Genomic DNA, 21891 nt, shown 5'->3' with positions numbered 1-21891 from the left:
CATTCTGAGGAGAAGAGGTGAATATCAAAATGACTCCTCACTGTTAACTTCCTCATTTTTTTTTCTCATCTACTTGGACCCAGCTTTGTAAAATTTATACAAATTAACTATCACCACTACACAATAAGAGATTTCCCCCAAATTTGGAAGGGATGTTTTGGATGGTCTGACTAAAATACCAAAAGCCTACAGTAAATCCCTTTGGGAGCCTTCCCTCCACCCACAAGGTATCTTCAGAAAAGCTGAGATGGACGTCCAGTGACCCATGAAACTGTAAGGATTTCAAATGAAAACACAGCTATCAAATGTGAGCGACAAAAAAAAAAAAAAATTGTGAGCGACAAATTGAAAAGACTTATGACTCATGCTATTTCTCTCCTAGGCAGTTGTATGGGTTGTATTTCAGATAGGGGGTGGTGGGATTTATTTGCCTAATGACCCCCAAACAACATGGAAGAGGCCAGCCAGGGTTTCCGTTCACCAGTTAGCGGGATGGCTCCATGTCCTCCATTTCCTCTGAAATATACGAGAGATGTTCCTAACGTACCATGTACTCTACGCTAGGGATCTACTTTCTTGTATGTCTATGTCTTTCTGCTCTCTCTCACCAGTTAGCAAGTTGGCTCTCAGTTCTGTTTTTACCAGTTGCACTCTTTAGGATATCTAATTAACTATTTTGTAAGGTGGTGAAATGTAAGTGTGATTAAAAAGGGGGAAAGGTTACTGTAAAAACTCTTGACTGCTTTGCAAGGACCCCAATAAAAGTGAGTCACTCAACTCAAAAGACAATATCAACAAATTGCTGAACTGGTACTGTGCAACCGGTATGGGCAAGAAAATTGTTGGAAAAAAGAAAGAAAACACATGAAAAGTGCAGAAGGATCTTGCACTCAATTTGCTTTGAAAATGTCTACAGTTTCTCATTCCACACTAAAGCCATAGAAAGTGGAAATTAAGATCATGAGGTTAATGTGAAAAAAAAAAAACACTACCATCAGCCAACACATATGGCCCTTTACTAAAAATAACCAGTGTGAATGTTAAGTTATATATCTTAGGTTTAAAAAGACGTTTAAGATATGGACTTGCAAATGACTTCTCCAAGTAGCTCAGCAACTACTGACCCCGAGCTGATAGCAGCGCTTCTCCTGTGGCGGCAGCAGGATGAGCGAGGACGCGGAAGTCCTCCCGGTGGAGAGATCACTAGCTAGTTAACAGATGTCAATTAACAACAGTATGAGTAAACCATCAACATTCTAGTCTAATTTAAATATACCATGTTTGTTTAATAAAAGCAGCAATTCAGGGACACCAGGTGGCTCAGGGACTTAGCACCTGCCTTGGCCTGGGGCATGATCCCGGGGTCCTGGGATCCTGCATTGGGCTCCCTGCTTGGAGCCTGCTTCTCCCTCTGCCTGTGTCTCTGCCTCTCTCTCTCCATGTCTCTCATGAATAAATAAATGAAATCCTAAAAAAAAAAAAAAAAAAAAAAAAGCAGCAATTCAAAAGCTGTTTAAAAGTATGATTTCCTGGGATCCCTGGGTGGCGCAGCGGTTTAGCGCCTGCCTTTGGCCCAGGGCGTGATCCTGGAGACCCGGGATTGAATCCCACGTCGGGCTCCCGGTGCATGGACCCTGCTTCTCCCTCTGCCTGTGTCTCTGTCTCTCTCTCTCTCTGTGTGACTATCATAGATAAAAAAATTAAAAAAAAAAAAAAAGTATTTCCTTGGGAAGCCTAGCTGGTTCAGCGGTTGAGTGTCTGTCTGGCTCAGGGCGTGATCCTGGAGTCCGAGGATCGAGGATCGAGTCCCACATCGGGCTCCCTGCAGGGAGCCTGCTTCTCTCTCTATGTCTCTGCCTCTCTCTGTGAGTCTCTCATGAATAAATACATAAAATATTTTTTTTAAATTACGATTTTCTCAGTATAGTTCTTCTAGTCTTAATTACAACATCACTGATTGCTGGTTTTGTTGTTTTTCAGTAGAATGTAGAGCTACACAGAGCCACTGGGTGATTGACTTATGCCTTTGAATTTATCTCCCATCTTCTTCATCCTCTTCACAGAAGATATGTAGAGATTTATCTACATAGGTCATGATACATACTATTTCTCCTTCATTTTAAATTTCATTTCCCAACAAATCATCATAATGAATTCAATGTTGTTTCCCTTCTTCCTGGTCAGAATCTTCAATTTGTCTGGGCTCAAGTAATAGCCGCCCCCCCTTCTTTTATTATCTTGCACATCAAGATCTTGTTTAGTATTTCATCCCATGTCAATTACTTCATAGCAAACAATATCTTTGATATATTCTATAGGATCTGTATTCTCTTTTTCTCTTTTCTAAAATGGAACTCAAATCCTTTCGCCTATATTTAAACATTTCAGAGTCCTTTCACTCATAGGCTGGATCAAGAATATTATTCTTTGCGGGGAGGTGGCAACAGAATGGGGGGATAGACCAGAACAAAGCCTTTAAATTCCTGACAAGGGCAGCCCGGGTGGCTCAGCAGTTTAGTGCCGCCTTCAGCCCAGGGCATGATCCTGGAGACCAGGGATGGAGTCCCACATCAGGCTCCCTGCATGGAGCCTGCTATTCCCTGTGCCTGTGTCTCTGCCTCTCTCTCTCTCTCTCTCTCTCTCTCTCTCATAAATAAAAATTTTAAAAATAAATAAATAAATTCCTGACAATAGGGATGTAAAGAAAAGTTATCTAGAGTGTAAGATTCTAACACAATTTTATTCTTTACATGTGCTTTTTTTTTTTTTTTACTCAAGGCACAATTAATGACAAAAACCACCTTCGACCAAGTCCAAGCCCATTCCGTCTATGCTGACCTTTTATGAGGGTAGTAAACTAGTACAGACTGAACTTCCTTAAAAAGCTCTACTGATCTGCCAATGACGGACAGTGGCAGCAGAGCTTCATGGGCACGTGGCCTGTGCAGTTAACGGTGCCCTGCCCTCAGAAGGCCAGGCTTGATTTAATGCTCTGCTGTCATCATCTTGGATTTATGATTAATTTGTGCAAGTTTTCATTTTTCACTGTGCTCTGGAAATGATGTAGCAGGTCCTGAGTGGCAGGCAGCTCTTAGGAGTATTGCTCTGGGTTCTTGCCCCACACTGATGCTTTAATATAGTGTCACTCTTTTTGGAGGCAACCTCTTATAAGTTGGATACTTTCAATATTGCAGAAGTGTTTGTGAATCTGATTTTCTGCACTGATAAAGAACTCAGTGTTTGGCAAGACGCTGAGTTACAGAGGCTCTCTACTAGTGCCACCAAAACATGGACCCTATGATACGTTTCCCTGATGTTCAAGCCACCTGTCATTTGCTGTGAAATGTTCTACACTAACTCTCTGATGTAGCACTGAGGCTTATCCCTTTGAGAAATCAATGATACCTTTAATGCTTTGCCTCCAGTCTCGAGTTCTGGTGTCTTTTAAGTGGCATGAGAACCAAGCCACCTACCAAGCAGTTTAAGTGCAGAATCCTTCTAGAGTTGTCTTCTCTGAACGTTCATACTTGTCTCACCCACCTCAGCTTCAACAGCAAAAAGAGCTGAGCAGCGCATTCTTTAAATAGTCCCAAAACACTGAACGGTGTTCACAGAAACAGTTCTCATGCTTATCAAACATACTTCTTTTTACCAGCTTACCAGTTTTAATAGGACCAGCTCACATTCGCAGCACCCACAGATTTAGGAAGCGCAGCCATTCACCAAGTGGGAGCAGAAGGGCCTGGGTATTCTAGAGGGACCCATTAGTTGTGAGTAATCAGTGTACTAAGGGCTTCCATCAGCTTACTCTACAGAGGGAGGAAAGAATGTATACTAATCTATGGTTAGGAGTACACAGTTAAAAAAAAAAAAAGGAGTACACAGGGTAAGAGAGCACCCATTGTAGTAACAATTCTAATAGAAACACCACCCCAAATCCAGAGTTTATTGAGTGCTTCCTTCATGCCGGGCTGGCTGCATTGCAAACACCAGCTCGAAGCTACTTTGCATCTGACCATTCCAGTCTTGCTTCTTTCTCCCCCTTCTCCTGACACTGCCACAAGGATGGAAACTGTCAAACAGCCTTCTTTTTTCATGACTTGTCCTAATGCAGATTCACCTGCCAGTCATCAAATAATGTCAATGTCATCCTGGTGGTGTGGTCTCCAAAGAGCAGAAGGTGCTCAACCAGAGCTTCCAGACCCCTGCTCACTCCTCTGTCCCTCCCCACTTCTTATCCTCCTGTACTCCAGCAGCCACTAAAACCTCAACTAAAGGGATGAGTACAGGAGGATAAGAAGTGGGGAGGGACAGAGGAATGAGCAGGGGTCTGGAAGCTCTGGTCTGGTCCTGCTCGGCCCTCCCTAGCTGTGGGATTTGGGATAAGCCACCTAACACCTTTCCAGATTTCAGTCTGCTTGTTTGTCAAATGAAAATCAAGTTTCAAGCCCTGCTAGCCTGGCAGTGTGCAGCCTCACAGAGCAGCACACAATACCTGTTACATGAAAGAATAAATGAATGAATGAACACCCACAGGATGGCGTAAGGGTCAAATGAGATGATGGATTTGAAAATGTTCAGGAAATCACAGAGAATGAGTCACAGTGCACTAAAGGCATTACTACTCCCAGGAGGTATTATTGGTGTGTGTGGAACTCACAGGGAAAGAGATGGGTGGAATGTGCCAGGCAGTAATGTTATTTTTCCATCTGTGTCTTGTTGGAGGATCTCAACACATCTTGAAGACTGAGAGGGCACTTTCCTTCAAAAGTCTAATCAACTCTTGTTTGCCAAAATAATTCATCATTATGACTGTCACTGGTTTGAACACTCATCTATACAGCTCTGCACTAAACGCCTTGTGGTCTTGTTTCTCAAGCTATGACTTGCCCATAGCAATGGAGTAGATCAAGGTTTAGAATGAGCTGGTAATATTCTTATCCTATAATATACCTCAGTCCTGAATGGTCCTTCTCCATAGCAAAGAATTCCTTAAAATTTGCTTTTTACTTTTTAGGACAGAAAGGTTTTATAGGGTTATGCAAGCATGCCAAAGAGGGCAAGTCAATGGGTCCCCATGTCAGCAAGCTGCATGATTATGTGGGTGCTGAGGAGGCCTCCCTTTCAGCATGGTTGCCATGGCTTCTATAGTTGGTACCTTCCCCAAAGGGGTAAGTCTTTCCACTGAGTGCCAAGGAAGCCCTGGGTTGTTCTGCTGTTAGGGGGGACCCAGACCTCGTTGGTAGCTGGTAAGGGGAAATATGAAAAGGGAAGGATGGTGTACATGAGGCTCATCCAAGATGCCTTACAAAGGCCTCAGACTTTTATAGTCCATTTGGCCTCCAGGAATACAAGCAAAGCAAGAGTCTATCACTTCCTTCTTCCTTACTTTTCTTGGCTGTCTTTCTGATAGCCTTCCCCCACTGGGCTCCTCCTGGCATTGACTTTAACTTTATTTTCTCTTGAGAAAATAGATGGAGTTGGAAGTATATGAAGGAAAGAGCTTTCCTCACAAAAGAATCAGGGATAGTGAAAATAGCATATTTTGGAGACAACTCGCAGAAAGGAGGGGACTCACAGGCCAAGGTAGCCATCACCTGCTGCACCAACCCTACTGTCCCTGCCCATAGAACTTTCTGGACCTGGCCTGGCCACTGCCCCCTCGCTCAGTCAGAGAAGTCAACTATCCCAGACCCCTTATTCTATGGTTCACTGGAGAGTCTCCAACATACAGTAAACAAATGAAATCAATAATTTGATTGGTGATCAATCACCAATTTGATGGCAGCAGTGCAGTGGTTTAAGCTACAGACTTCACAATCAGATAATCAGGATGTCAAAATGGTCTCCTCATCATTCAACACAAGGTGACTGGGAATTGTATTTGAAGCTACCAAAAAGTGGGATTTGAGAGCCAGAATGCATGATGAATTTTATTAAATTAGAAATTTTGAAGAATTTGTAACATTTGAAATGTGTTTTGGGGGTAACATTAATATTTAATGTGACATAAATAGCAAATTTTTCAGGTAACTTGAGAAGGTTAAAAATAGCATTGAAGTCAACAGAAACAATGGACAAATGAAGTGTCCCTTCATAATCAGAAAGATGTCTACACTTTGCTAAGTCCATGCTTGACATGGCGGTTCCATGGAATCTCTCTTTCTTGGGCAGAGGAAACAAGCGTCATTTTAAGAACTCAATCTCTAAGAGAATTGACATCTTTAAGCAAGGTAATACACACTCTTCTTCCCAAAAACTTATTATGTTGTTTAAAATGCATAACATATGAATATTAAATCACAAGAACTATGCCAAATAATACCACCCAATTGTCATGTAGATTTTCTCCCAAGGAACAAAACTAAAAATATACACAAATACACTCAAACTACCCAGGCTACACTGAGTTCTTTTGGAATTTTTTAAAAACTTATTTTATATTTAACCCATATGCTTCTCATGTGATTTTCCTTTTTATGGAAATGCAAGCTCTGTTTTAGGCATTTGGAAGAAACTGAGTATATGATGATAGAGGAAGGGAAGCAGTATTTAATAGTTCCATTCTGAATCATGCTTGAAAGTTACTTAGAATGACTTACAAATGAAACTCTTCCAAAAGAAGCCCCATTAGAAGAGAGAAAGCAAGCAGGACTGAATTGTACAGTAAACAAATTTTTCATATATTTTGAAAGAATGCATTGACTCTCAGTACCAATGAATATTGCCACACAACCAAATAATAAAATGTCATTTTTTAACTTACAGGGTCAATGAGCTAATACTTGCCCTTATAGCACCTGACTAAAAGTGAGACAAACACAAGCTAGTGGATGGCATTCCAACAGGAAAGAGAAGAAAGAACTAGAACATTGTTCATTGCTTGGGGGGGAGAGGGGGTGGGGGAGGGGGAGAAAATTAAGGTAGGCAAACCTTTATCTGTCCTTCCAGGATGGGTGGTCAAAAATAGTCATTTCATGAGAGGGAGACTGAGGATGGGGAGAAATGGGGTCAGGTGGGTGCCCTTCAACCTCCAGCGCTCCAGGCTCCCAGGAATGGGCGTTGGTGTATCACTGCCATTTGGATGAACCAGCTCACCTTTGCCGCCTCTACCGAGGCCACTGAGGTCTGTCCAGGACAGCTAAGGCCAGTCTCCCCCATCCCCTGCTTGGCCTCCAGCTCCCCACAGCAGACGGAAGACGTGGGAGGCCGAGAGTGAGTTTAGGGAACAAACAGGGAGATATGGCCTCCTGTTCCTTGAGTTACTCATGACTGGCTGAGTGGATGAGCTTCACACGCCGTGACTAAGGCACCTTGGGAGAGCCTGGAAAGATCAGGTGTGGCGAAGGTCATGGAAATTCCCGCTGAACGGTGTGGCTACCTGGAGGCCACCTGTTGGTAAAAGTGTGCGTGTGCCCGGCTCAGTGAGAAAGAGGGAAAGCGTGCAGCCAGCACACTGCCCTCCCTGGTTCCCAAGGAGCACTGGAGCAGAGCCTTCAAGGACCAGAGGAGTGGGTGCTCTGTGGAAGGGGACAGAGTGGGGACAGGGTGGCTCACACTAGCAGAAGCACGCAACAGAGCAGAGGAGGAAAGTGAGGGATGTTTGTAGTAAAAAAGGCTGGCTTTGACCAAAACTTAAGTGGGGGGGCAGGGGGATTGAGGGGGAGGGACGCCCCGCTGCTGAAGGCCTTGCTCTCTCAAGTTATTGCTTTCTTCAGTTTTCCACTCCCTGACCTCAATCCCTACTTGTTTTGTTGGTTTTCCCAAGTCTCTGTGGCTCAGTTGAGCCTCAAAAAGATATGATAGAAAAACCAATGTGTAGCTGGTGTTCATTAATAACCACTGCGGACCCTGTAAATAAACAACTGTTTCCAGCTCAGAAGTGGCCAAACCAAGAAAGTGATTTCAAGAGCCAAAAGCCAAGTCATCGGCCACTACAGACACACATTAGTTGCAAGAAGTGATTCTTTCACGTGAACTAATTTTCTAGACACAGTGAGAATTCTCCAAACTCTAGATGAAAGGATTTGTAACCAAGGTAACCACCATTATGTCATCAGGATAGTAATTTAAGATGTAAATTAAGAAATGGTTATATGAGATATAACCAAATATATGTTTTTCCCTTATTGGTCTTTGTTAATAATTCCCCCTGTTTTTTAAGAGTTATAACATTGCTAAAACAGCTTTACCATTGGGTATTATTTTTTAAAGTTATACTTGTAGAACCGTTTGAAGAAGCATCAAAGGGCTGCTCAGTGCAAAGCAGATACTACTCCCTACTGAGGAAGTGCCCAATCATGTCATTTTCCCAGAAACCACTTGATTTGATTGTGTGTCTGTGTTTTTTTTTCAAATACCCACAAATAAAAATCTAAAACCCAATTAAAAAAAGCCCACCTCCTTCAAGTCCCGAGAGCATGGTGGCTTTCAGAAGATGAAATAGGATTAGACTCCCTCTGATCTTTCACCCAAGCTCCATCCTCTTTCACACATTTTATAGAACATAAATAATGACAATCTTTAAAAAAAAAAAAAAAAGGCAATAATGAGAAAGTGCTATTTTGACCAGGAACCAGAAGGCCTGTTCACATAGAAGTAATTATGGAGAGAACAGCACAGCCTCAAAAATCAATCTGGCTGCTGCTTCTCCTCAGGCGAGAATGAATTTGGCCCTAGTGCTGGCATCCGTAGGCAGACTCTCCACGGATGTTTTGCATGGCTAAGCACCAGACGAACAGAGAGAAAGCAGTGTAAACTTTCCACAAATTAACACCATTTAGTTGATGACACACTTTTTTCCCCCCTTTCCTCCATGCCTAGCTGTTTAGTGCTGGAGAAATAAATGATGATGAGAAACAGACGAGGGCACTGTTTTAACTCTTCATAGTAGAGCACAGACCTAGCTTTTGGTTTCATGACACTGAGCAAAATCATCATCATCATCATCTCTTTAAATTTGGCCAATTCTTTTCTTCCAACAGCTGCTGATGATTTTCACACAGTGGCAAACATCACCTTTCTCGCATCACTAACTGAAACACTGTTCTGCCCCTGGCAGTGGCACCAGGATGTGGCCACTGCCATGCTCAGCTTTGCCCTCCCCACTCCCCACAGCCTGAAAAGCTAGTGTTCTGTATGTCTCTATGGCCAACAGGAAGAAAATTAACCACTAAAAAAGAAATAGAATCATACAAAGGAACAGCAGAGCCAAACTTTTAGTTATGGAAATTCCTTAAATCTTAACGTTGAGGTCTTCTGAAGGAAAAACAAATCAGTTCTTTGAAAAATATCTCCCAAATGTAACTCCTCCTTTCAATTTGACTGAGAACTAATGTTAGAGAATTTACACATCAGTGAATTTGTGTAGTTGCAGCAAAACCACAAAGCTTGGAAGACAGATTAAAGTGCATTGTTCTACCAAATAAGCCAGGAGCCATCATCAACATGAGGCAGGAGAGTCTCTGTGTTTAGGGCAGGATCTAGCTACCCCAGGGTTATAAAATAATTCGAAGACCAGCTGCTAGCACTACTCGCTGTCTAAATAAAGAGTCAGGAAAGAAAAAGAAAATGCATCCCGGGATAAAGGAGGTCCATCAATGGGCTTTTTTCTTTTTTCTTTTGAGGGTGGAAGGATTCTGTGAAGCCCCTTAAATAGTGCATATCCATATATTCATATTTCTGGAGAGAGTGCCTATAGCTGTCAGAAGATTCTCAAAGAGATCCCTGACCCCCCATGTGGTAAACAGTACCCAGAGCCCTCACCATCAGCGGCAGAGTTCCTTGTAACTACATAATAAAACAGATGGTGCTTTACCCCTGTGGTGGAAAAAAATTATAATATTATAATTGGTGGGCTATTCATGCTCAAGCAGTGGTGCAGCGATAAATCTCTATAATGATTTTAAATTGTAAAATGATCCTCCTGGTTCTGTAAATATATTATCTGCAGTGGTTGTAAAAGAGGCTTCTCATATAAAGCATTAAAGGATGGTTTTACTGAATCATTAATTTAGTATAGAACCAACAAGCTACTTTGAATAAATATTAATTAATTAATTAAAGATTAAAACAGAGCTTCCTCAGGGGAGATCTAAGGCATAGGTTGGTTGAAAAACAAAAAGCCCAGAATTCTGAGGGTATGCCTCAACTTCAGCCAGCCCTGAGGTGGCTGTTGACATTGCCTGCAGGGGGTCCATGGTGGGCCTGGGGCATGTGGAAGTGAAGAGACAGCCCCAGGGCTGGAGGACAGAACCTCATGGCAGTGGGCAAGACCCACAAAAGCATCAAAACCCACCCTGCAGGGACGCCTGGGTGGCTCAGCGGTTGAGCATCTGCCTTTGGCTCAGAGCGTGATCCCAGGGTTCTGGGATCGAGTCCCACAGTGGCCTTCCTGCACGGAGCCTGCTTCTCCCTCTGCCTATGTCTCTGCCTCTCTCTGTGTGTCTCTCATGAATAAATAAATAAAATCTTAAAAAAAAAAAACCCACCCTGCAAAGAGGCCTAGCAGGAGAAAAGATTCAAGTGGAATCTTCCCCACGTTAGCATCCTTCTTCCCAAAATGGTCTGTGACACTTGCTTTCCAACACTGCACAAAGAACAGGCCTTTTGGCTTGGAGGTGAGAGACCAGGAAAATCACTTACCAGATGCAGGTGGCTGGTCCCCAGAGGCACTTGCAGACCCAGGGCCTCCCCTCATGGAGCCGGGAAGCCTGACATCAGCCCCGTCCAGGGGCTGGCCGGCCCCATCTGCTGCACCCTCGGGCGGAAGGCCCATGCCGTAGGCGCACTGGGGCAGAGGTCCACTTTTCGGGGAAGCCACGAGGGGTTCCCGGCCCCCCCCGGGAGGCTTTCCGCAGTTTGCACAGCCATCCGCCGAGCTGGAGCTGCAGCTGGCTGCCCAGTGGGGGCAGTGGCCACCCTCCACTTCTTTTTGCAAGTACTTTTCGGAGGCTATGGGGATCCAATCAGTCCTGCATGGCGGCTCCACGAAGTTGCCGCTTTCAGAATCTCCCAGGCTGTCTGTCCCAGTGAAGCACTGGCTCAACCTGTCATTCTCCCCCACCTCCAGGGGCTCGGGGAAAGGGGGTGTGGATTTGCTTCCAGGCTGAGTGAGGAACAGGGAAGAGTCTGGGGTCTGGGAGGGCCTGTCCACGTATTCGTCCTCCGTGGGAATCTGCCTGCAGGAGTCCCCCTCCACCTGGCTGACCAAGGTGAGCATCCCGGCATCTTCTCCCCCTGTACTGGGGCTGCCGCCTGCACACGCGCCCCCACAGCCACCACCACTGTCTGGGCAGCACATATCTTCAGAAAACATCTTCTCTTCCAGAGTCAGCAGTAAGACCCCGTCACAAATTTCACGCTGACTAGAGGCTTCCATGTGAGTGCTGCTAAAATTGTTGCCTGAGGACTCCTGCTGATTTAAATTCAGAAGGCAGAAGTATTAATACCCAGAGATATTAGAACATGTTTCTGCAAACCATGGCTGAAAATGGTTTAGAATAATTATTTCCACCATAACAAGTACAGATGGAACACTCATTATGGCACTTTGTTTGTGTTATTTAAGATTATAGAGTAGGGGAGAACCCAAAATGGAATATGGAAACAAATGAATCAAACTGCATTTCAAACGAATAGCATGTTCACACTGAAGCAAGGCGAAGAGCTAACTCCAATAACTTTAGAACACAGTATTTTGTCCATATACATTCAATATAAATTAAAAAAAAAAAACTACAAACAAATAAGGAACTCCAGTTTGTAGCTTTGGGTTTTTTGGTGTTTTTTTTTTTTTTCTGTAGTATGGTTTGGTAATTCTGAAACTAATTTCTGTGTCTACTAGCAGTGAGCAAATGAGTAAATATACCGAGAATAACAGGAACCAGGCTTTATCCTGTTGGAGAAGGGAAGATTCAAATCCAGGTAAGGAAAAAAAACAAAGGAATCCTGTGGGGTGTGGGGACTGGAATTGGAAGAATCAGGAGGAACTCTGAGTTTAAAATGTTTATTCTTTATACCTAAGACAACAGCCCTAGGGGACATAATGGGATAATCAAGGAAATTTTTAAGACTGCATGCAGATAAGAGTCTACTAAGTCTACTTAGTCCACTACTAAATTTCTCAATTTTGATAAATGTACTATGGTCATATAAGAGAATATGCTTGTTCTTGAGAAATTCACACCAAAGTATTTAAGGGTATAGGAGTGTGACGTCTGTCACATTCACTCTAAAATGGTTGGAGAATAAAAACACACAGATACACACAGAGAGCAGGTGATAATACAATGTGATAAAGTGTAAGCAGTTGGTGGGGCTGAGTTTAGGGTGTGTGGGGAGTTTTTTGTACTATTCTCACTGCTTTTCTGTAATTTTGATTAGATCGAAATTAAAAGTTACCAAAATAACTACAGAGTAGAGGGAAATGGCAGCTCCTTCCTCCTTGGAAGCTATCCTAGGCAATCAAGATTGGCGCTAGAACAACATAAATAATGTATGTACACAGAGATGATGAGTGGAAGGAAATGCGAAGAAAAGAGCATTTAGGAGGGGCACCCACTTGGGCTTTGGGTTTTTCTGTGGAGATCAGTCCTGGGATTCAGGGTTCCATCCCTCAAGGAACCATCCCATTCACAGTGGGGCTCAGTGTTTGATTATTCACAGCCATAGCATCGGAAGGAGTAAAAGGATGTGAAGGAGGCACTTAAGACTTTTAAACTTACCTTATTTACACTTAGGCGGCCGCAAGCCTCATTGACCCAGTGCCACAAATTAGCTAGAAAAACAGAGTAAGGAGAACTTCATTTTATTTCCTCTAATTCAGTATTATCATCATCGATCACTAGTCAGCTCAGTGTTTCTTTAAACACAGGCCTCTGCGAGTCTTTGGGTGAGAGCTCCTGAGAGTGAAAACATTTAAAAGAAAATCAACCCATTCGAAGACACCTCTGCCCCCAAACAGAACTTCCTGATGTAAAGCAAAGTATCATCTGCTAATGTTCCACTGAATGAATTCCTTTGGGCACACTCAGAGCTGCTGTTAGGACGGGAGGCATTCTCATTCCCTTTGCCACTTTTCCTGTGGCCATGAGGGACAGGGACAGGCACTGCATGGGAAGCATGAAGACACAGGCCTAGGGCATTGCTTTTGCAGTCAATTAGCTCACACGGATGCACAATAAAGAAAAAGCACATGCCAGGAGGCTGTCCGACCCCTCTGAGTCCCAGTGGGCCACACATGCTTTTCTACTATATCCTGTTGCTTCTCGGGAGAATGAGTATGTTCTGTGGCATAAATAAAACGCATCTCCACTAACTTTTAAAAACAGAAATGCTGAGGGGCACCTGGATGGCTCACTTGGTTGTGATCAAGTCATGATCTCAGGGTTCCAGCGATGAGTCCCTCCTCAGGCTCCCTGTTCAGGAGGAGCCTGCTTTTCCCTCTCCTTCTTCCCTTTCTCCCCACTCAAACTGTCTCTCAAATTAATAAAATCTTTTTTTTAATAAAAAAAAAGCAAAAACAAAAGTGACAAAACTTTTAAAAAGTCAGATCTAGGGCACCTGGGTGGCTCAGTCAGTCAAACCTCTGCCTTCAGCTCAGGTTATGATCCTGGGGGTCCTGGGATGGGGCCCTACATCAGGCTCCCTGCTTAGTGGGGAGTCTGCTTCTCCCTGTCATTCTCCCTCTATGCTTTCCCTCCCCACCCTCTCTCTTTCTCTCTCTCAAATAAATAAATAAAATCTTTAAAAAAATCTATGCACTGAAAAAAATAGATGAATTTATGTTCTACAAAGATAAATTTTTACCCCACTTCCACTATTTGATGCTGAATTCACTAGAAACACTGAAGCGGAGGCTGTCCATTCTCCAGGAGAAGATAATCAGGTCATGATAACAGCTAATGATCCCTATCACACGACCTTGCCAAGTGGTTCATTTCACTTCTCTGAGTCTCGGTTTCATCATCATGACACGGGAGAAATAATAGCGCCTGCCTCATGGTGCCGTTTTGATTTTGTGAGTACACGTAAAACGCATAAGCAGAGCTAACATAGAATAAATACGCATTATATGTCAGTTATTGCTATCATCTTCATTATTATTCTTGCTTCCTCTCTATAGTTTTGAAACTACATAAAGTTACCCCCAAATAAAAGGAAGCTTGTAGATCTTCCCTTGTAGGGATCAGTATTAGATAATCACAAATGGCTAAAAAATGCTACTTGTGGGATGCCTGGGTGGCTCAGCTGTTGAGCATCTGCCTTTGGCTCAGGCTGTGATCCCAGGTCTGGGGATCAAGTCCTGCATCAGGCTCCCTGCATGGAGCCTGCTGCTCCCTCTGCCAGTGTCTCTGCCTCTCTCTCTCTGTTTCTCATGAATAAATAAAAATCTTTAAAAATAAAAAGAATTTTTAAAATGTTACTTGTACACGAGGAGATATTCATAATTACTAAGATCATCTCTCTTTTGGATGTAAAAGCCCTCCTAACTGGTGTGTCTGCATCCACTCTACTGCACCCCCAAATCTGTCTTCTATCCTACAACCAGATGGCTAGTTTTACTTCTCTTTGGTAAGGACAAGGAACAAACTCCTTCAGCAAGCCTGCAGGGCTGCATCAACTGGCCATGCTTCCCTCTCCGTTTTGTCTCACGCTGGCTCTGACTTTGCTCCAGCTGCAGGAACCTTAGCTAACTCTACCTGGCAGCTCCTTCTCTCCTCCAGGAGGCCCCTGCTGGCCCCGAGGCCAGACAACCCCCGTCCTCTGCTCACCTGGAGCTCTGTAAGTTCCCTCTCAGCACTCAGCCTCATTCTACAGCTTCCCCAACAAAGGGCCTGCACTGTGCTGTGCAGTAAGGAGCCCCAAGGGCCAGGCCTGTCCCCCAACCCCTGGGGGGGGCGGTGTCAAGAAACCTGTGCAGTACGAATGGATGAAGAGAGGCTAAACAGGCCTACATTCTGATTTAGTAAGTAGTAGGTCCATTGTCTTCATTGATTAAATATGGCAGGAAGAGATTATTGCAGAGACCAAAAAAAAAAAAAAAAAAATCAGAAATCTGTTTTTCTCACATAAACACGGCTCCATGAGTGACCTTCATTGACTGAACATGCAGTGTATTCAAATGCCTAGCTACCAGGTTGCTAGGGAAGTGGAGCAGCATTAAATAAAAATATTCAAGGGGCACCTGGGTGGCTCAGGGGTTGAGCATCTGCCTTTGGCTCAGGGCGTGATCCTGGAGTCCTGGGATCGAGTCCCACATCAGGCTCCCTGTAAGGCGCCTGCTTCTCCCTCGGCCTGTGTCTCTGCCTCTTTTTCTCTCTGTCTCTCATCAATAAATAAATAAAATCTTTTAAAAAAAATTTTTTTAAAATTTTTATTTATTTATGATAGTCACACACACACACACACAGAGAGAGAGAGAGAGAGGCAGAGACATAGGCAGAGGGAAAAGCAGGCTCCATGCACCGGGAGCCCGATGCGGGATTTGATCCCGGGTCTCCAGGATCACGCCCTGGGCCAAAGGCAGGCGCTAAACTGCTGCGCCACCCAGGGATCCCAATAAATAGAATCTTAAAAAAAAAAAATTCAGGGGCAGCCCAGGTGGCTCAGCGGTTTAGCGCAGCCTTCAGCCCAGGGGCCTGATCCCGGAGACCTGGGATTGAGTCCCACATTGGGCTCCCTGCATGGAGCCTGCTTCTCCCTCTGCCCGTGTTTCTGTCTCTTTGCCCCTCTTTCTCTCTCATGAATAAATAAATAAAATCTAAAAAAAAAATTCAATAATGAGTAGACTAAAAAAAGTCATCTGGGCAGCCCCGGTGGCACAGTGGTTTAGCGCTGCCTGCGCCCGGGGTGTGATCCTGGAGGCCCAGGATGGAGTCCCATGTTGGGCTTCCTGCATGGAACCTGCTTCTGTCTCTGCCTCTCTCTCTCTCTCTCTCTGAATAATAATAATAAATGTTTTTTTAAAAAGTCATCTAACACTCTTCTCTGCTGAACACAGGCATCTTCAAACACTATCTTCCTTCTTTAAAAACTTTCGATGGCTGAGCGTTACATTAAGTAACATGACATTAATGGAAAGAGCAAGATAGGTAAGGTTTCAGGAAGTCTGTGCATGTGACACAGGAGAACTGATCAAGTCATAGCAAAGCAGAGGTGGACGTGATAAACACCTGAGCAACCAAAACGGAAAAAAGGATAGTGAGACAACAGTGCTCCTAGAGAAGGAGATCTAACCACAAAAACATGAAGAAATCTCTTGAAGAATCCTTTCTGAAAAATGACATTCTTGGGCACCTGGGTGGCTCAGTCAGTTAAGCATCTGCCCTTGGCTCAGGTCATGATCTCAGGGTCCCAGGATCAAGCCCCCAGTCGGGCTCCCTGCTCCATGGGGAGCCTGCTTCTCACTCTCCCTTTGCCACTGCCCCCTGCTTGTGTGCTCATTCTCTTCTCTCTCTGTCAAATAAATAAATAAAATCCTTTAACAAGAAATGACACTATTTTAACTTTGTAAATGTCAAATATGCAGTGATGTTAAAAGGCACTATGGGACAATTGCTTGTGAAGAAATTGTTCCCAAGAAACAAGGTTAACACCAGACTATTCATTCTAAGAATGAGCACCTACATTTTGCTGAATATGAGGTAGCTAATTTTCACAATTTTATATTCATATCTCAAGGTAAGATCCCAGTCAACACTTTCCATCTGCCATTTACCTGAACATTTGTCTCTATGTTAAGTGGGTACATAAAAAATGTTGGTAATTCTTGGATAAAGACAACTGACATGAACATACAATTTACAGGTCATCAGTTTCCTGAACCTGGCAGATTTTGTTGGCTTACACATCAACAGACACCATAGGTTTTTGTTTATTTTTTTGGCCAGAGGACAATAAAAAAAAATGAGGTATAGAGGGTATTTCTCCTTAGTGTAAGTAACTGCAACCGAGTCAAGGCACTTACTGTGGGCGGATCACCAGAGGCTGTCACAGGCAATATGTGTGTCTTCCAAAGCGTATACCTAAAAATGCATCTCCTTTCTTTAAGATTAATTTTCAAAAACCAGCATAGACACAGTACCTGTTAGTGCTTTCCCTTTTTTCCTATAATAAACACCAAAGATGACAGCAGCAACTAATGCCACGGATATGAAGAGAAGCAGAATAATTAAACTGGGCAAGTAAATCTGGGGTTCTGTATTGGAAGAAAAGGAGAAAGGAGGAAAAGGTGTTAAAGATAATTTAATTTAATTCTCGGATTATTTTCATTTTTATTTAAAAACAAAACCCTTTGAATCAAAGCCCAGAATCAAAGATGTTGGTCTGGCATTGGAGAAGAAGGATGGTCCCTGACTCTGACCACAAGTGTGCAGAGGGTGCACCCCCCTCTGAAAGAGTGACACCAACACTGCAGCCAACCCCATGCCTGGCATCACTCTGCGGGAGGCCAGCCCACGACCATCTTTAAAAGTAGGTACTTCAGGTGCCTAAATGTCTTAACCTAAATTGGTTAAGCATCTGACTTCAGCTCAGGTCATGATCTTGGGGTCCTGGGATCAAGCCCCACAATGGTCTCCCTGCTCAGTATGGCATCTGCTTCTCCCTCTCCCTTTGCCCCTCCCTCTGCTCATGCTCTCTCTCTCAAATAATTAGATTAAATCTTTAATGAATAAATAAATAAAAGTGGCTACTTTAGCACAACTCTAATTACCTTGACCACAACAGCCAGTTCCATCTTTGCCCACCTACAGAACACGTCAATCTCTGCAGCTGGATGGCCTCTGAGGCCAAAGGAAGCCCCTTCCCATATCTCTTTCCAAAGAACAGCATGGCACCAGGGCTCTGCTGGTCATGAGAACAGCACTACAGCCATCCTGCAAAGTGTTTCAGTATTTCATCTACAGCACAACGTGGACTCGACCATGTCTCGTATTTCCCCTTGATCACTTTCCTGCTAGATCCTTTATATTATGAACTCTTGGTTTACCAGCCCTGGTTTCTGGGAGTCTTGCCTCTCCTCCCCTCTCTTGTTTAAAGTAACTTTTTATTCCCTCAGTTTTTTTCAATGTTATCTTTAAAATGGTCTTTTTTGAATGCTACTCTGTTAACTCCATATCGAGAATGCTTAGATATCCTCCTGTTTCCCAAAATATAAAATCTTACCCCCTGATTTTCTCAGTTCATTAACCCCATTAACCTGTGGCCTGGGTTCTTCCTGCTGCACTTGGTGTTTCCATCCTTGGACCTACTCTGCACCATCTCACGCCCTGGGTAACCAGCATCCACCATTAACTGTCAACTTTGTCAGGCTTCAAGACTCTACTGAAGATTACGTGATCTACAAAATATGCCATATATAATGATGGCTATATTCTAACTCTGGTCGGTGACCAAGATCTCCCACAGATACCCCTACTGTGACCTGCCATATTTGGGCATTTTAATTCATGAAATTTGTAGCTCAGTTTCTGTTCTCTCTTTCTTTCTTTTGTATGTATGAATACTTTATTGTTATCCATTTCAGAGTAGGAAATTTTCAAATAAACAACATACCTGGAGTTAAAATACTGATAAAAGTGAAAGGTGACCATGGATATGATAGGATGAAGAGGGAGAAATAAATCCCTTGAGACACGACATGTAATTCGGGAGAAATCTAGAGTTGCTGACTAGACTGAGCACATCTACAACCAACCTGTTCTGTTTACACATACCTTTTGGTGGCTTTGTAGATGGCAGAGAAGAACTACAAACCACATCTGATTTATCAGTCCCATGACGTACTTCCTTCTCTCCAAGAATGCTACAGCTGTGGAGGTAAAGGTAGTTAAGCACTTTTGCTTTTATATTCTTGTTTAAAAACAAAACACGCACTACAAAAGGCTCTACTTCACTAGATTTCTAGTTCCTTCAGGAGAGCTGAGAGGTCCTCCTGCACATCTGAATCCCCAGTGTCTGTCCACACGTCGGAAGCCTGGACAAATAAATAAGCAAAAATAACCACTACCAGTATTCTCTAAGAACCACTCTGACACTATGGTCCAAAAGAGAGTACATTGGTGCCTTCAGTAAAGAAGATTCCAAATGCTTTAATTGCCTTGGATGAGTGATAAACTTTTGATGAATGCTCTTTTGACATTGAAAACACACACACAAAAATCTTTTCAATGTAAAACTTGGATAAGTGTATCAGAAAATAAATATCTAATGAGACTTAATATATTGAGGAGCACCCGGGTGGCTGCTTGGTTAAGTGTCCAACTCTTGATATCAGCTCATGTCTTGAGCTCAGGGTCATGAGATCGAGTCCTGCATCAAGCTCCATACTCAGCAGGGAGTCTGCTTGAAGATTCTCCTTCCTTCTCCCTTGCCCCTCCCCTACTCTCTATCTCTTAAATAAATAAATAAATATTTTAAAAATATATTGGGAATATACTAGTATTTAACATAGGCATGTAATGGAAGGACCCAAAAATTCCATTATATATATATTAATATTAATAATAATGTATATTATATATATAATTCTACACTATATACATATAATTCTACTATACATACTATATACATACACACTATACATGTATATACATATACATATAATTCTACTATATAAACACACATTGTATATATACACATATAATTCTACTACACACACGTATATTGACAAGTATGAAACTCAGGATATATATGAAATGATTCAGTGCAGAGTTATTTATTAGTGCAGCAGACTGGAAACTACCTAAGTGACTACCAATAGGGAATTTATTAAATAAAACTATGGTACATCTCTACGATGAAATACCAAGCTACAAAAGGCCACAAAGACCTAAGTGAACATGTATGGAATGAACTTCCTTTAGCACTCATTATGTTATAAAACCCAAGGTGTTTAGAGTATGCAAACATTTATATAAACAGGAGGCTTCTACACACACACACACACACACACACACACACACACACACATCTCAGGACAAGCCAGTGGTGTGGGGAAGCTGGGAAGCATGGGAGTGGTGAGTGAACGATAATAAACATTGTAAATCATTTTCAAATAACTAAGGTTGGAAGAAGGAAAAAAGAAGCTGCCACTGTAAGTCAAAGATTCGGTCCAACGGAATCTGAAAAGCAACAGAATGCCTGTCACACATCAAAGCTGAAGATCAGTCGTGCTGATTTCTTTTCCCCATGCTGCACGGACAGAAAATGGGTTTGAGAAGAAGCCTCACCAAACTGAATCAGTCTGTTTTCAACCTAGACAAGATGGCCCAGGCTGAGTTTAAAATCAACAAACTCTTACTTTTTTTTTTTTTTTACCAAGTCACTTACTTGGTCCAGGGTTTGCATTTCTCAGTGGAAGAAAAGGCATCGGAGAAGTAGCCTAGGAGGCAGGGCTTGCATACCGTGTCCTTGTTGAGCTGCACTGTCGAAAAAACAAACGGACAAGAGAACAACCAGAGCAAACGGGGACACTTAGAGATCGGCCAGGATGATGTTCAGAGGACCAGAGATCAGGAGCCACCCGCTGAGCCTCTGGCCTCCCCAAACCACCCTCATGGCCTGATGCCAATTGCCCTAGGGCCTCCTGGATTCAGGGGATCCCCGGTCCCAGCAGGAGGTCACAGACCAAGGCAACAGGCTCCTCATTAAGCCACTAACGTCAGTGTTCAACTTAAGTACCAATTCTGGGCTGTTCTGAGTCACTGTCCTGGTCACGGATACTGTTTCCCAGCCGGGAGTCTGCTATCTCCCTAGTTTCAACAGGCACCTGTCTGCTCTCTCCTTTCAGCCTTTTTTGGGTTTATATAGTCTTTGTCTACAGAGAATGACAGCCCTTTTCCTGTGTTTAAGGAAAATTTCCTATCCTGATTCCTTCTGACCAGATACAGCTTACCAGTCCAAACACAAGAGTGACTGCCACAAACTTTTCTCAAACAAAAACAACCTTCCTCCCCCACCCCACCCCACCCAAAAAAAACCCTATAGGCCTCTCTCTTTTAAACCAAGAGTTAGCAGCAAATGTTTTCTAAAAAGGGCCATAGGGTAAATATCTTGGGCTTTGCAGGCCCCTCTGAACTCTGCTATAATTACTTGTAGTATGAAAGCATCATAGATAATATGTAAGCAAACAGATGTGGCTGTGTTTCTAATAAAACTCTATCTACAGAAACACAAGTCGTGGGATGGCTTTTGAACCCCTGCCTTAAGCCACAGCAGTGAAAGCAGGAATTGGTCCTGGTTGGGAAGCTTTCTTCAGCTCTCACATTCCTCATCAGCTACGTTATCAAAATTGGACCTGTCTCCAACTCCCTACATCTAGTAGCCTCCCTGCAATGGACACAGGAGGACCCTTTGGTAATTCCAATAAAGAAGAACATTGGCTTCCGTGTGGTATCACAATCGGGCAATTGACTAGTTCCAAAACCACAATTTACTCTTGAAATTAGTAGCACTTCTGTGATTTATTTTCAAAAATAAAACACTAAAATAAGGAATTAGATTTTCTTTGCCCAAAGTCAAATGGGAAGTAGATTCTTGATTTCTGCAATTGCCTCAGTAAGCACGGTACACCCCTCCTCAATCTAGTAATCTGACTCACTTTGTAACAATATTAACAAAAGCCCAGTTAACATCTAGTTGTCACATTAACTCAAACAGCTTTTAAAATATTAACACTCTTAAAAGAGTAACCCTTAAAAACGAAGCTTTAAGGGCATTAAATCCATGTACTTGACTCCCACATCTCCTCTTTGAAACACTGACCTGCCAGGGGCATCTTGCACATTCTCCTTTCTCTTTTCCCCTCACACAATCACACTTTCCCCACTTCACAAAAGAAGGCATGCTGCTTACCCACTCCAAATCCTGCTTTGCCAAAAGCCACCA

At 43.1% G+C, this 21891-nt stretch overlaps 1 protein-coding gene and 1 long non-coding RNA gene across 7 annotated transcripts in view; one reads left to right on the top strand and one right to left on the bottom strand.

Annotated features, from left to right (window-relative positions):
- Positions 1-21891, bottom strand: part of TNFRSF11A (TNF receptor superfamily member 11a) — a 59596-nt gene that overhangs the window by 8070 nt on the left and 29635 nt on the right. For 2 of the 5 annotated variants that reach the window (XM_072758038.1, XM_072758039.1), the window contains exons 5-9: positions 20335-20428; positions 18720-18814; positions 17087-17200; positions 12726-12778; positions 10645-11416 (exon numbers count right to left, since the gene is read on the bottom strand). In XM_072758038.1, the coding sequence (XP_072614139.1) occupies positions 10645-11416; positions 12726-12778; positions 17087-17200; positions 18720-18814; positions 20335-20428 (1128 nt within the window). Of the gene's footprint in view, positions 1-4352; positions 7393-10644; positions 11417-12725; positions 12779-17086; positions 17201-18719; positions 18815-20334; positions 20429-21891 lie in introns of those variants that run through there. The other 3 variants (XM_072758042.1, XM_072758041.1, XM_072758040.1) reach the window with 3 other exon arrangements.
- LOC140599001 (uncharacterized) lies at positions 11416-20341 on the top strand. Of its 2 annotated transcripts, none has more exons than XR_012001570.1 (4): positions 11416-11925; positions 17308-17475; positions 18738-18822; positions 20069-20341. It is a non-coding gene; the product is annotated as an uncharacterized lncRNA (long non-coding RNA). The 2 variants fall into 2 exon arrangements; XR_012001569.1 differs by having other exon boundaries at positions 18738-18828.

The sequence above is a fragment of the Vulpes vulpes genome, chromosome 5 (genome assembly GCF_048418805.1).
Source record: "Vulpes vulpes isolate BD-2025 chromosome 5, VulVul3, whole genome shotgun sequence".
Lineage (NCBI taxonomy): Eukaryota > Metazoa > Chordata > Mammalia > Carnivora > Canidae > Vulpes > Vulpes vulpes.
Note: the sequence above shows the minus strand (reverse complement) of the source record. Positions and strands in the feature narration are given on the sequence as shown.